The following is a 14,531-nucleotide window of genomic DNA, read 5'->3' as shown; positions in this document are numbered from 1 at the left end:
TCCCAGTGAGTACATTATAGAATTTGTTTATTTGCTTACAATAACATCTGTGAAATTAATAATCTTGTGCTATTTTCTATTCCATCCATGTCAAGTTATCATTTTTTTTATTGGAGACAGGGTGACAATATAATTTATTTTTCAAAGCAGGATGCTTTTGAGAGTTAAAAGGAGTGCTATTAATTATGCATGGAGAAAGCAAGCTTATATCAAAATTATCCAAGGCAAATTAGGATGTATAAATGCCCCAGTTATTTAAAAAGCTAGAGGTAATATAGCGTAGTACTAAGCTCTGGAGGCAAAGCTAAGTTCAAATCCTGATTCTAGTATTTACTAGCCATCTTATGTTGGTCAAAATGCCTCACCACCGTGCCTCAGTTTCCTCATATATAAAATAAAAATAGTATTATTAATACCACTTAATTGTATTTTAAATGAGGTTATACATGCATAGCAATAAAAAAGAGGAACCCCTTGATAAGTATTATCTATTATTACATGTGGAGAAAGAGTGATTTCTGTCATCATGCTTTGAGTAGTATCAAAAGACTTGCCTGAAGATAAATACAGCTTCATTTCTATAGTTGGTCCTTAGAATTAAAGCATTTGTTTTCTGACAGTATTACCTAATAAGTTCTCAATAAATATTTACTAAATGAATGAATAAGCTATCTCAGAGGAATAAAATGTACTAGCATCCATGGTTACAAGGATAATTTGTATTCCAAAAAGACATAAAAATATAAAGATGGGCTAGGTAAGTTTTGATGATAGCAGTGGGTGGGTGGGAATTGGGGTGGGAGAAATATTTAGCACCTGATGATCCTGGGAGGGCTGATTCACATGGGATGTGGGAGTTCTAGGTGGCGCTGGGCCAGTGAAACAGTTCTGGATTCCAGTGAGAAGGAAGGGATGGAAGTGGAAGAGGCCATTACACGAATGCTATCTATACAAACATTGTATTGGCATTATGTGCTAGAAAAGGGGAAATAGCCCTGGCATGGAGGGAACTGTTGCCCTTGGAATTAACTACCTTTATTAATCTTGGGTAAGTCCCTTGGGCAAGCAGCCCCAGCTGTTTCATTGGTAAACTATAAATATATCTACTTTATAGCGCTGTTGTGAGGATTAGAAAGAAGTAAGTGTCTGCATGTGTGTGTGTGCGTGTACATAATGTCTTGCTTATTATAGAAACTCAACAAATGATAGCTTCTATAATTATTAAGTATCATAACAATTACCCAACTCAGAATTTTGAAGAATTTTGAAATAAGTGTTTGAAAGCTCTTTATGAATATAAAATACTTTACAAAGATATGGACTTGCTATGAATGCTGACATTGTCCTATTTCCCAGCTCTAGATCTTGGATGCACTGCTATTAGAAAACAGCAGTGTTTCATATTCACATGGTCAGAGCTGTAAAGATTCAGAATCAATGTGACTGATATGCATGCTAAGGATATTGAAGTGAAACGTTAAAGCATAATTTTTCTTTTGTTCTTGTTATTAGTTTATCCTTTTTGAATCCTGAGCTCATAGGATATGGGATATTAGTTTGATGTATGCAAAACCAACTGGACTCCACATATTTTACTTCTTAAGCTGTTGCTTTTAGGATGGCCTTTAGGATGTGGAGTGAGTAAATCTTCATGCATTTGTACATTTTTAAAATATATTTTTTACAAGTCCATAATAGCAGATAATATATCCCCAAAATGGTTATTTCAACTATATTTCAGATAAGTAGTTCTTTTTTTTTGAGACAGAGTCTCGCTATCACCAGGCTGGAGTGCAGTGGCATGATTTTGACTCACTGCAATCTCCAACTCCCGGGTTCAAGCGATTCTCCTGCCTCAGCCTCCCGAGTAGCTGGGACTACAGGCACGTGCCACCATGCCCAGCTAATTTTTGTATTTTTAGTAGAGAGGGGGTCTCACCATGTTGGCCAAGATGGTCTCGATCTCTTGATCCACCTGCCTTGGCCTCCCAAAGTGCTGGGATTACAGGCGTGAGCCCCTGCGCCTGGCCGATAAATAGTTTTTTTAAAAGTTGTTTTTATGTTCTCTTAAGAATTCATTCTGATATTCTATCTCCAATCTTATAAACAATCTTGGGAATGTTAACTTCAATTTTCTCAGATGTAAAATGAAGATAATACTACTTCATATGGTTATTGACTAGATTAATATGATAAAGTGTATAAGGTATTTGGGAAAGTGTATAAAGTACACAGAATAATATGTTACTAAATCTACAACTTTTCATTATCATCAATTCTTATATAGAACAGCAACATAATCCGCATTCATTTGTAAAGTATCTTCATAATTTAAATTTTGAATGTTTTCAAAGTATAAAAATAATATATATGTATGTATACTACATATATATACTGTATACATATATATGTAACACCAAATACAAAAATTTTATGTTAATCAATAATTTTAATTTAGTTTCTTATGAGGAACTAAACATTTCTCTGGGTGTGCTGTAGAATGTTCCACAATTTCCTAAAAGCTGGGCCTAGAAAACGTGGTAAAATGCAAATACTCATAGATCCATGAATCCATGTCATTTTTTATTAGAAGCATGATGTTCTTTTGCATTGTCACCCCAGAACTCACTGCCCCAGTTTTTCCACCATCCCTCAGCTATTTCAGCTTGATCTTATAGGAACAGAAACAAAAGGGAAGTTTGTTATATTTTAACTATGATTTCTCTGAGTCACATCAATAAAACATGATTTAGAACAGCAGAGTTCATACATATGACAGGGTTGCAAGATCTGAAAGCCAGATTTAATGTACAATATTTCTGTTTTTCGCCCAGCCTTTTTTTCTAACTAATAAGTGGTAAAATTCCCAGTAATTTGCCAAATGCCTGACAGAGTTAATGAACTGGTGACATCAAGATGCTGGTGTATTAGACACATTTTGTGCAGAAATTTTGTAAGGCCTCTCCCAATGGAGATGCTTAGAGATGAAGCATCAATGTGCTGATAAATGGCCTAAGGGTAATTTAGTTATCCCAAATAGTGTTAAACATATTTTCCTAATGTAAAATTCTTAATGGAAACTTTTACTATGATAAACATTGAACCACTTAGAATTTTTGCTCTCATATTCCATTTGTCTGAAAAATACAGATGGCACCAAAAAAACCAGACATATTACCCTAATACCATAGTGGATGACATCAATATAGTGCTTAGGGAGAACTTGATACACTTATCGTAAAGCTTTTGAATCATTCCTTTCATAGACTTGAGTAGGTAAGCCTGTTTTCAATTTAAAAGAAACAATAATCATTCAAATCAGGATTTGCAGAAGGAATTTTCATTCATTAGTGACAATCAGGATTACTTTCCCCATGAATTTTACAATCTTTTAGGTGCCAAATACCATGGATTTCTCCTCAGAGTAGCAGAAATTTATCATTGTCTATTCTCTGGGGAATTAAATAGATTTTTTAATGCTTCATTAAAGTCACAATTTTGGTATTATGCTCAGATAGCCCCAGAGCTAGCAGATGCTGGCACTTCTGTATTTTTTTCTGATGAGTGATACAATCATGCCAAGAACACAAAGGAACACTTTTAATTCATAAGCAACTTTATTGCATAGTTTGGTTACTTTGAAAGTTGACCTAACATCCCACAAAATCTGTCCCCAAACTAGAGAATTTATTTTCCTGAGTATTTATAAATTCCAAAATCAAAATAAGAACAAAAGCAGCTCAAAAATAGTTTTCTTGGTTGACAGTAATGTCAGACAACTGGTCAACTCTGAGAGTATGTGTCAAAGTGCGAGCATTCAAACTGTCTGTGATTCAGCGTTGCTGCACTGTGGCCTCTACATTGCCCCAATTGTGTTGCATTTGTGAGTCAAACTCATTTTGTCTCAGCAAGCTGCATAATGAAAGCATTTGTTCTCATTCTCTCACCACCCGCCACCCTACTGCTTCAGTTCCAGGCCACTATGCCCAAAGTCTCTGACAGAGAAAAAGGAGCTCACTTTAGAAGACTTGGAAGGGTCAGCAGGATTGCTGGACTTGGAGCAAAGCTCTGATTTAATTTATGTCCATTGGTTATTTAGAGAGAGCTTAGCTGTCTGTACTTTGTTTTCCAGCCACAGGAGGAAGGAGCTACTGTATATATCTTTAAGAGCTGTTTCTTTTGCCATTTGTGATATAGACTATGGGCTGCAGGTTCTCTTTAGAACATAGTTGTTTATGCATTAGGGGCAAATTCTCAAGTATAAACATCAATTACTCCTACATTCAGTCTGTTGTTAAGCCCTTTGCTTTATTTAAGTAAGTAACAATTCTGAGAGGTAAAATCTGTGCACTGGAAACCAAATATAAACCATTTTTACCAGAACAAAAAAGAGAAGGGAGAAAAAAAGGATTGAGGAAGGTAGCATAAAACTTCTCAGCTTATTGAGATTTCCTTTTCCTTGTAGAAAGGACAGATAAATGTGTGAGTGCTGGTAATGCCTTTCTCAAGTAGAGAAAGACACCTTTGAGGTCTCATTCAGGACCTCGGATGCTAAGGAATGAGGTTAAAGAGATTTTGGTCAAGCTTTTACTGCTGCTATGTGGCTGGTTTGGATAAACATGGTAAATGCTAGGCTCACACTGCCTGTTCTTTTAGCTGTCATTTCTGCTGTCACCAACCTGAGACCTTCAGGGCTTCTCCCTTTATTCAGCCTTGGAACCATGGCCACAGGCACTTACCTGCTTATTCCAATGAATCACCACCCTCATAGTTAAGCTGTTCTTTAACCAAACCACTTAGCTCCCAGTGTGAAGATGCTCAACTTATGAACTATGTACAGATATGCTGATTGAAGTGAAGCCTCTGTATTAAAGGGAATGATAAGTCTTCAATCATGAATTACTTTCTTCTATTTTCCTTGTCCTGTGCACTCTCCCCTCTGCTTCCTTTCCAGCTGGTAATCTGACAAGTCATATTTCTCTTACAGCCAAGGTTAGAGAAGCTCTCTGAGCTGCTCCGATAACTGGTCACTGAGGAAGTGGCCAATTCTTTAAATTTTCATTCAGGCAAAACTAAAACCGTGCCTTTCTCCAAACACCTTACTGTATAGCTATAGCTTCTGGTCCTCCAGGACGAAAGTTGTTTCTCTTCCCTGAGTTCTCCTAGGTTTCTTGGGAGCCTGTGGTTCTTTGACCTAGTCTACCAATATTCCCTTTCTTTGTTCAGTATTTCTTGCTCATGTCTTCATCCTTGTTACTTTTTTCATTTTCCCCTTCTTCACAACAGGAGTTCAAATAGAAAACATCATCTGTCTCAAGCAGACAAGGTTATAAAGAAAAGCAACCGATTTTCTTTAACCTCTTAGGATCAGCCTTTTTATTTTTCACATTTCATAAGAGTATAAGAGGATTGCTGATCAGAAATTAGTTGGCCATTAAAATTTTCTCATCTGTGAAAATGAAGGGATTAAAACGGATAATCTCTTAAGGATCTTTTTAGCCCTAAAAATATCCTTGCACTGATGATGTTCTGTCTTCTTATCGGGGAGGCCAGATGGATGCTCAGCTCTCCATGCTGTGCATCTGCTTGGTCAGTGGCTTGAACATCTGTCTGGGACCTGTAATACCGAGACATTGCAATTCCCCTTCCTCACCGTTTCAGCTAGCAGCAACTGAATGCCTCTCCAGAAGGTGTCAGCACTCTTGTCTGTGGAAGAGCTTTTTATTCCCATTATCTCCAAGACTAATAAGAACTGGTTTCCTACATATTTCCTTTCTGAGACTGGGAAATCTATTTTGTGGTAGTGAATATGCATATTCTTCTTAAATATCTCAAAAAAAACCCCAGATTTACTATCAAATCACTATTTATAGAACATAAATCAAAATATAAATCAAAAAGGAGAGAAGATATTTAGACATTTTATCAAAGGAGAAGCCATCTTTCTTTTCTTAATAGACTTTATATTTTAGAACATTTATATGTTTATAGAAAAATTGAGCAAATAGTACAGAGTTCTGGGATGATCCTCTCCCCTTAGTTTCTTCTATTATTAACATTTTATATTAGCATGGTATATTTATTATAGTTAATAACAAATTATTATAAAAGTTATTATGTTATTGTTAAGTAAAGTTCATAATTTATTTAGATTTTTAAAGTTTTTAACCAAGTGCTCTTTTCTCTTCTAGTATAACATATTATATGTAGTCATGTTTTGTTAGTGTCCTCTTGACTATAACAGCTTAATAGGCTTTCTTTGTTTTTTACGCTCTTAGCAATTTTGAGGAGTGCTGGTTACGTACATTGCAGGATATCACTCTACTGAAATTTGTCTGATGATTTCTCATAATCAGACTGGGTTACATGTGTTGATCACAGAATAAAGTGCCATTTTCATCACCTCATATCAAGAGTAGCACTGTGAACCTGCAGTGCTGTTGATGTGGACTCTGGTCACTTGGCTGACATAGTATTTATAACATTTCTCCACTGAAGCCAACCATTTTTAAATGAGTGTTGACTATTCTTTCAAATAAAAATTCTAGATTCCATATTTGGAAATTAATTTGAAAATTAACTCAAGGAAAATACCTTGAAAATAATAAAAACAAATGAAACAGCCCATTTTTTTCTTTCTCCTATCTAATGCACATAGACCTAAATAACTAAGCTCATGACTTACTCAGACTTTTTCCAAGTGAAAGAACTTTTTTTTTGTAGTTGACACACCAGGAGATAAAAGAGGAGGAAGCAGAGGATGGTATTTTTCTCTGGGATGTGTCAGCTCCATGAAGAAATTGCTGTCCTACAGACACTGGTCGATGACCGTCAGTTCAGATATTTCATTCTGGCTGAGAGACATGAAAAGAAATGACCACCAAGGAGGGGATTTTCAGCATTTCTAACACCTTACTTAGGGAAGGCAAAGGCATTTCCTATCCCTTATGTGCTATTTTCTAGCTCAACTCTATCCAGGTTGATGGGGGCTGTGAAGCCTTTGTCCTATGGGTGTAGGCTCCTTGTTTTTATTTAAAAATAAGTGAAAGCAATAGTACAAAGGCTTGAATATTTTTATACATACTTTAATAGTAGTGAAAGCTAGGAAAATAACTTCTTTAACAAAATACAGATGTGACCTTTGTAATTAGGATTCCAAATACCAAAATTGGAGTTCAGAAAAAATGAGTTCCCTTTCAGTTAAACTGATTGCTGAAATGTGTGTATTTACATATTTTCTTAGTGGCATCCAAAATAATTTTAAACTATTTATAATTTTCTCATGTTGTTAGTTGTTATTTACATTATTACTAAGATGAATGTGCACATACAACTTCTTCTTTTTTCTCACTCTGGTCCCCTAAAAACACCATTGTCTTAGCCATTAGCATAGATGAGAGAATCCTAAACAAGGTTTCCTTTGTAGAATTGGGTACAACGTAGGTACCTAATAGAGTGAACCATTTTATTAATTCTAGAACTAAATTATAAGTAGTAGGAGAATTATATTACTTCTTCTACGTTTCTAATATCCATCACATCTTCTTCAGTTTCAATGCTAGTGTCTTAGTTTCCATCTTCATTTTCTTTGCTTTTTAGCAATCCATTAATAACCTTGTAGCCAGAGCAAGTTTTCTAAATATCAAACTTAATTATGTCCTTTGTCCATATCTGCACACCATAATGACTCTGGATTGCTGTCATCAGTTTTCCATCCTGCATCCCCTATATGATTATAAGATCTGTGAGTGCAGGAACAGTGTCTCATTCACCTTTGAACAACCCCCTGCACACTGTAGACTCAAAAACCACAGGCTGAGTGAATGAATGAATGATATAGCTATTTTGAGGGGTCATCTCTCTGTATAGACTAAAATTTTGATGTTGTTTTTGTCTTACTGGCCACATTTCATTAGGCTCTTAAAAAAGTCTTTTGTGGAAATTTTCAAATATGGGCCAAAGAAAGGAGAGTAATATAAGGAATCTTATGTATCCACTTAACTTCAAAATTTATCATCATTTTGCTAATTTTGTTCCATCTGTCTCCCACCCCACATTTTTTTTTTTTGTTTCGTCTTGCTGGAGTATTTTAAAGTGAACACCAGACATCATATCATTTTACCTGCAAATATTTTATTATGCCTCCAGCTAGTAAGACATTTAAAAAAAACCATATCCACCATGCCATTATTATACCTCTTTAAGATAATTTAATATCACATATCTAATATCCATATTTCCTTGATTATCTCAAACCTGCCTTTCAAAAAAATTGGTTTGTTGAAATTAGGATTGAAACATTGTCTGTATATTGCTTTTGTTGTGATGAAGCATTATTTAACCTTCACATGTTGGGGGTGTGATTTATATCAAAGATGGTAAGTGATGATCTGCATAAAGAATGTATTTCCTGATAGACTCTGGGGACTTTGAAGGGGTGGATGGGGAGCAGGAGGAGATAGATAAAATTTATCTATTGGGTACAATGTTCACTATTTGGGTGATGGACACACTAGAAGCCCAAACCTCACCATGTATCTATGTAACAAACCTGCACATGTACCCCCAAACCTATCATTTAAAAAAGAATGTCTTTCCACTTATCTTTCTCTCTATTCTGCCTAGACATTAAATAACATAAATGGATTTAGACGTTTACATGACGGAGCATTTTGGCTCACTCATATATTCATTCAATATTTATTGAGTGCCTACTTCATACTACTTCAGGCACTGCTCTAGGTGCAAGAGATTCACCATTAAAAAACAATCTCTCCCTCGTGGAGCTTACATTCTAATGGCTGGAGCCCCTTATATTAGTCCTAATCCTCTCTAGAGAGAAAAAAAAAAGAAGCTATCCAGTAAGCCGGGAGGATATGACTGATGCAAGTTTGGCGTTTGGGAGCTGGGATCTAATTATTAAGCCTTGTGGAATTTTCTAATTGTCTGTTCATTATTAGAATATTGTTTCCACTGTGGCTATTCCTTTCTTCCCCATCCAAGCCAGCCTGCCCACTTGCTAGATGAATCTCCCTAAAGTTCCATTTTGATTATATAATTCCCTTACTTAAAAATCCAAGGTATTACTCATCATCTATCAATAAAGATTGATAAATGCATAGCTTGACATTTAATACCTATAAAATCTGGCGCCAACCTGCACTTTAAATTTTACCTTTCTGTTATATTAACCCTACTCTGGACAATTGGTCTGTCTGTTGCCTCTTGAATTTACCTTGAGAAGTCCTGCTTTGTACATTTACTTAAGCCATTATTAATCCAACTTACACCTTCCTTCAAGTCTTCCACTTTCCTTCTTTCTCCTTCCCCCCAGTTTCCATTTCTATGCTGTCCTCTCAATTATGTCAAAACTCAGTTGAAGTTTCATCACCTCTGTGAACATTATCCTCCACCAAGTCCTTTAATGCCTGACCCACCAATATGCCATTTAGTTTACATTGCCTTGATTTATAAATCCAATGATGGATAAGACCAAGGCTTTATGAAGCAGGAAAACCTAGATTTGGTTTCCTTTTTTTTTTTGAGATGGGGTCTTGCTGTGTCACCCAGGCCAGAGTGCAGTGCCGCTACTCACTGCAACCTCTACCTTCCAGTTTCAAGGGAGTCTCCTGCCGCAGCCTCCTGAGTAGCTGGGGTTACAGGTGCCTGCCACCATGCCTGGTTAATTTTTGTATTTTAGTAGAGATGGAGTTTCACCATGTTGGCCAGGCTGGTCTTGAACTCCTGACCTCATGATCCACCTGCCTCAGCCTCCCAAAGTGCTGATAGGCGTGAGCCACCATACCCAGCCAAGATTTGGTTTTCATTCCTGCCATCAATTAGCAATATGGTGTTGGTCAAGAGCCTCACTTTCCTTGTCTACAGAATGTTGATAATAGGATGGTTTTCATGGAGTTGTTTAGAATACCAGTTGAGATAATGTATGTAGTCAATATAAGTTTTTGTATTTGGGAACACACTATAAGTTATAAGTTTTTATTATTATTTCTTTTGGTTTAATTATGTCATCTCCAACGAGATGGAAGTCACCTATATAATGCTTTATACACTGTTAACAGTGCATACCTTTTTGTAGGGAGGCATTTTTTTGGGGGATATTAGAGTGACCATATTTAGCCCCTGGGATTTCAACAATCATCTGTTCATCCAATTATGCAGATGTGGGTTTTTAGTAGTTGTGACTGGATAACTGTAAGTTATAAATGGAAACATACATTCCCGAAAATCGGAATGTGAGGGAAAGCAACTGTATCTATTACTTAGTGTTTTAGTAGCTGTTTAAGTTAGGAGAAAAAATATGAGGTTAAAATTAGTGAGTCTTCATCTTTATAGGAAGTTTTTAAATAAAGTTTAGGGAGGAAAGAGACATGGATAAACTGATGCTGAAAGTATCTGTCTAGTTAATATTTTATTTATTTATTTATTTATTTATTTGAGATGGAATTTCGCTTTTGTTACCCAGGCTGGAGTGCAATGGCACGATCTCGGCTCACCGCAACCTCCGCCTCCTGGCTTCAGGCAATTCTCCTGCCTCAGCCTCCTGAGTAGCTGGGATTACAGGCACGCGCCACCATGCCCAGCTAATTTTTTTGTATTTTTAGTAGAGACGGGGTTTCACCATGTTGACCAGGATGGTCTCGATCTTTTGACCTCGTGATCCACCCGCCTTGGCCTCCCAAAGTGCTGGGATTACAGGCTTGAGCCACCACGCCCGACCCTTTGTTTGTTACAAATGGTTTTCAGTGTTGTTTCTTTGCAATCTCAAAGCAAAATCTCTGCCTTAAAAGAAGGAAAAGGCTGGGTGCGGTGGCTGAGGCAGGTGAATCGCTTGATCCAGGCGGGTGGAGGTTGCGGAGCTGAGATTGTGCATGGCACTCCAGCCTGGATGAAAGAGCAAAACTGTGTCTCAAAAAAAAAAAGAGGAATTAAAAAAGGAGATGTAATATATTTCACAATGGAAAGCTATTTAACAGCCAGAGGCCAGGAGAATTAAATTGAATTGTGAATCTGAAGGCAGCCAGGAAAGTGCATTTTAAACTGAGCTAAGCACAAGACACTGCATCATTAAGAGAGGAGAGTTACAGACTCGCAGTGAAGAGGAGAGCACTTAAATTGCTCTTGAGTTTCTTGGAGAAGAATAAACATGTATGCAAAAGCCCAGGAACTGGTTTTTCAGTCTCAAAAGAAAATAATGTGTGTTCTGTCAGTGGAGCTGAGCATTCAAAGGCTCTACAGAACGGCCCAATAAGAGCTGGAAGCAAGGACTTTAAGCAGTAGCTTTTGTTTCATTGGCAGCCTCTTGATATTGGAACTAAAATTAAAAGTAGTTGAGTTCTAAATGTCAGATGGAACACTTTGCTCAGCATGCCGCGCACAACATTGATTTTCCTATGTTCCACATTGTTGTGTGAGATGTTGAATCAGTTTCCTGTTAGCACATTCACTAATATAAGAGCTGGAAAGCAACTTGGTCCACAATGGATATTCTGTGATGTTATTGTCTATATGCCTTGGACTTTAAATGGGCCAGGTTTTTGTGAACTTGTTTAATTCTTTTGATACCTGGAGGCTATGTTTTTCTCATTTCAATTTGATTGGCTTTTTTCATAGAAAGGTCTTATGAATGCTTAAATGTTGTCCTTTCTAAATTTGCACTAAGGTACAGAGAAGTTTGCTCACCACATAGAAAATGAACTATGTGAATTTTTTTTCAGAGAAGTATTATGCTAGTTATTTGATAACTGTTACTACATAGACAATTCAAAGCGAGTTTAAAAATAGTGGTTGTGGTTTAAGTGTCTGAATACCTGTATATAATTTTAATAGCTCCTATTAAGGTTTATGTGAATGTGGACACCACATCTGTTGAAACTATAATCTTTTAATCCAGACATAGGGTAGATTAAGTAAGATAAGAAGAAGAAAGAGAAACTGACTATTTCTGGGAGTTCAGACAGCCTCCTGGGAAACTGAAGAATGACATTACCTTGACTCCATCTATAATAGCTCGAAATAGTTCACAAGTGAGAGAATGAAAGCCCTCTGGACAAGAAAATCCAGGAATTGTTTCACATTGGGCTATGTTTTTCAAACTTTCAACTGCATCAAAATTATCTCGAAGGCTTGTTAAAACACATAGTATTGGGCAGTACTATTGAGGAACATGAAGTTTACCCTGCCCCTATGGCTCCCTTGTGGAGGATACTTGGTAATTATTGGTAGGTGGGTAACAGCTGCCTACTTGATGGATTTTTAAGTGATATAGAACAGCTGTGTATTAATAAGAATCACCTGTCTAAGAGCAACTAAATACTTAGATGAAAATCTGCTCGGGTCCTTCAGCCTGGAATGCCGTCAGCCTCTCAGCTGTTGGTTCCCCCGGATAGATCCACTCTGTTGTTCTATCTGGGTGTCTGCCTGTCAAATACTTTCAGCCTGCCTGGGTGGGAGTCTCCTGACAGAGCTGGTTCTTGGTACCCCACTCCCAGTTTCTCATTTGGAAGGTGGAGGCGGCGGGGCTGGAATTTGCATCTCTAACAAGTTTCCAGGTGATGCTCTTTCTGCTGGTCTAGGAACCACTGGCATAAGGCAATGATTTTTGCCTTATTTTCCTATACTTTGATATGCAGAGGGATCATCTTGGAGAGTTTGTAGAAAGTGTAGTCTTTAAAAATTATACTGAGGTGGGAGTCAACACTGAGGTTTCTGAAAAAGCACCCTTAGTGATTCTGCTATAATTGGTCCAGGGATCTTAAGCCATTGGATCATTTCTTACACTTAGTATTTGAGTCTTTCATGTTTTCATTACCATTCATAGGCTTGAATGTCAGTGAATGGCTATTAGAGTTCCAGTATGCTTTGAAGAGTAAGAGAAAATAACATAGAAGCATGGACACATGTTAGTGGCTTAATGACACCAGAGGTACAAAAAAATTAGAGCTGGATATATCCTGGCTCTGGCATTTACAATGCTGATCAAGTCATATTAACTTTACCATGCTTAGTTTTTCTTACCTGTAAAGGAGACTTAGTAATTCTTATTTTATGACATATCATGAAGGATAAATAGATACTATATATGAGATGGCTAGTGTAGCTTCTGATATATTGTAGCTGTTTAACAAATGGCAGTTATAAAAGGAAGAAGACGGAAAAGGCCACACTCATCTCTCATTTCTTAGTTTTTGTCATTGACTGTTAGGTAGGGAATGCTTACCCAATTTAATACTCTTTGGTCAGCAATTCCAGTCAGTGCTTTTCCATGCATTTAGACAGACTCCGAAAGTAAACATAATCTCAAGATTCTTATGAATCTACTTATGATTGGATGGACATTCTCATATTTTAAAAAATTGATTTCTCTTACATATTAATAGGCTATTTTTAATCTTTTATCACATTCTGTTTTGCCTACTTTACTGAACTCTTGAAATGTTCAAATATTTTTGCTTTGCTCTTTTGCATTTTTAATAGTGACTTTTTAAAATGAAGAACTCTGTCAGCACCTGCTACAAGCTTATTTTGATTTGAAACAAACTTTTTAATGATCAAGTGAAATGATTTCAAACTTCTAATATTTCCTCTTTTTTATTCTTTTAGGTAAGTAATGAAAAGAGACATGAAGAACTGATATTTCAGATGACCACCATGTTGCAAAAGGTACTTCTGGTATTTTAAATATTACTTTAAAGGAATCTTATAAAAAGACATGGAGGTTAGAATGTAACTAAGTACTATTATGGTAAAAACCATTTTTATGAAAACAGATTTAAAGATGTTATAGCATTAACAATTTTTAAATTATAAGGAGTGTAATGTACAATAAGACTTTCCTTTCTGTAGTTTAGGGAATTATTATCGGTATTAGTTGGGAATGAAAAGGTAAATAGATTGATTGTCTTTTCCTCAAGATATTCATTGCTGGAAAAAAGGGAGGAGGAGGAAAGAAATTTGAATGCAATAGACATGATAAACACATTGGGATTTGTTCACCAGAGTCCTCTATTTTCTCTAAGAGCTTAAGGGTTTGTTTTCTGTGATCACAACATTATCTTCATAATTACTTATGAAATTGATTGCCATAAGGTTGTCAATAAAGTGATTTGATTATAAATAATTCAAATAGATTGCGTCCATTTGGAGAATCCTCCAGATTCTACATTTAAATAAAGGGGAAGGAGGAAAGAAGGAATCATTTTACTTAAATGATAGAATGTAAAAATTCTTAGTCTGTTTATATCGCACACATGATTTGGGGAAATCTGCTAGTATGTTTTAGTCATGAATCTCATGTAGAAGAATTTGTTTCTTTTCTAGAAGGAATCTATGAAATATTGTGGAAATCATCTTATTTGGTTACAGAGGAAACAATTACTTGGTGAACTATTATATTAGTTGTATGATACCATTAACATTGACAATTATGCAAAGATCTGTGGTATTTCAGATGCAATAAATCATACATGATCCCTTTATACTAGATTAATAATTTAATCCAAGAACAGAAGATA

General features: G+C 36.2%; 1 protein-coding gene across 15 annotated transcripts in view; it reads left to right on the top strand.

The window, feature by feature from the left end:
- The window catches only part of ANK2 (ankyrin 2), a 589,059-nt gene that overhangs the window by 64,686 nt on the left and 509,842 nt on the right, over positions 1–14,531 (top strand). For all 15 annotated transcript variants that reach the window (XM_078366661.1, XM_078366656.1, XM_078366650.1 and 12 more), the window contains exon 2: positions 13,621–13,680. In XM_078366661.1, the coding sequence (XP_078222787.1) occupies positions 13,660–13,680 (21 nt within the window). In that variant the 5' untranslated portion in view covers positions 13,621–13,659. The remainder of the gene's footprint in view (positions 1–13,620; positions 13,681–14,531) is intronic.

Source organism: Callithrix jacchus, chromosome 3 (genome assembly GCF_049354715.1).
Source record: "Callithrix jacchus isolate 240 chromosome 3, calJac240_pri, whole genome shotgun sequence".
Taxonomy (NCBI): Eukaryota; Metazoa; Chordata; class Mammalia; order Primates; family Cebidae; genus Callithrix; species Callithrix jacchus.
The sequence above is the reverse complement of the archived record's forward strand: the minus strand, read 5'-3'. Positions and strand labels throughout refer to the sequence as shown.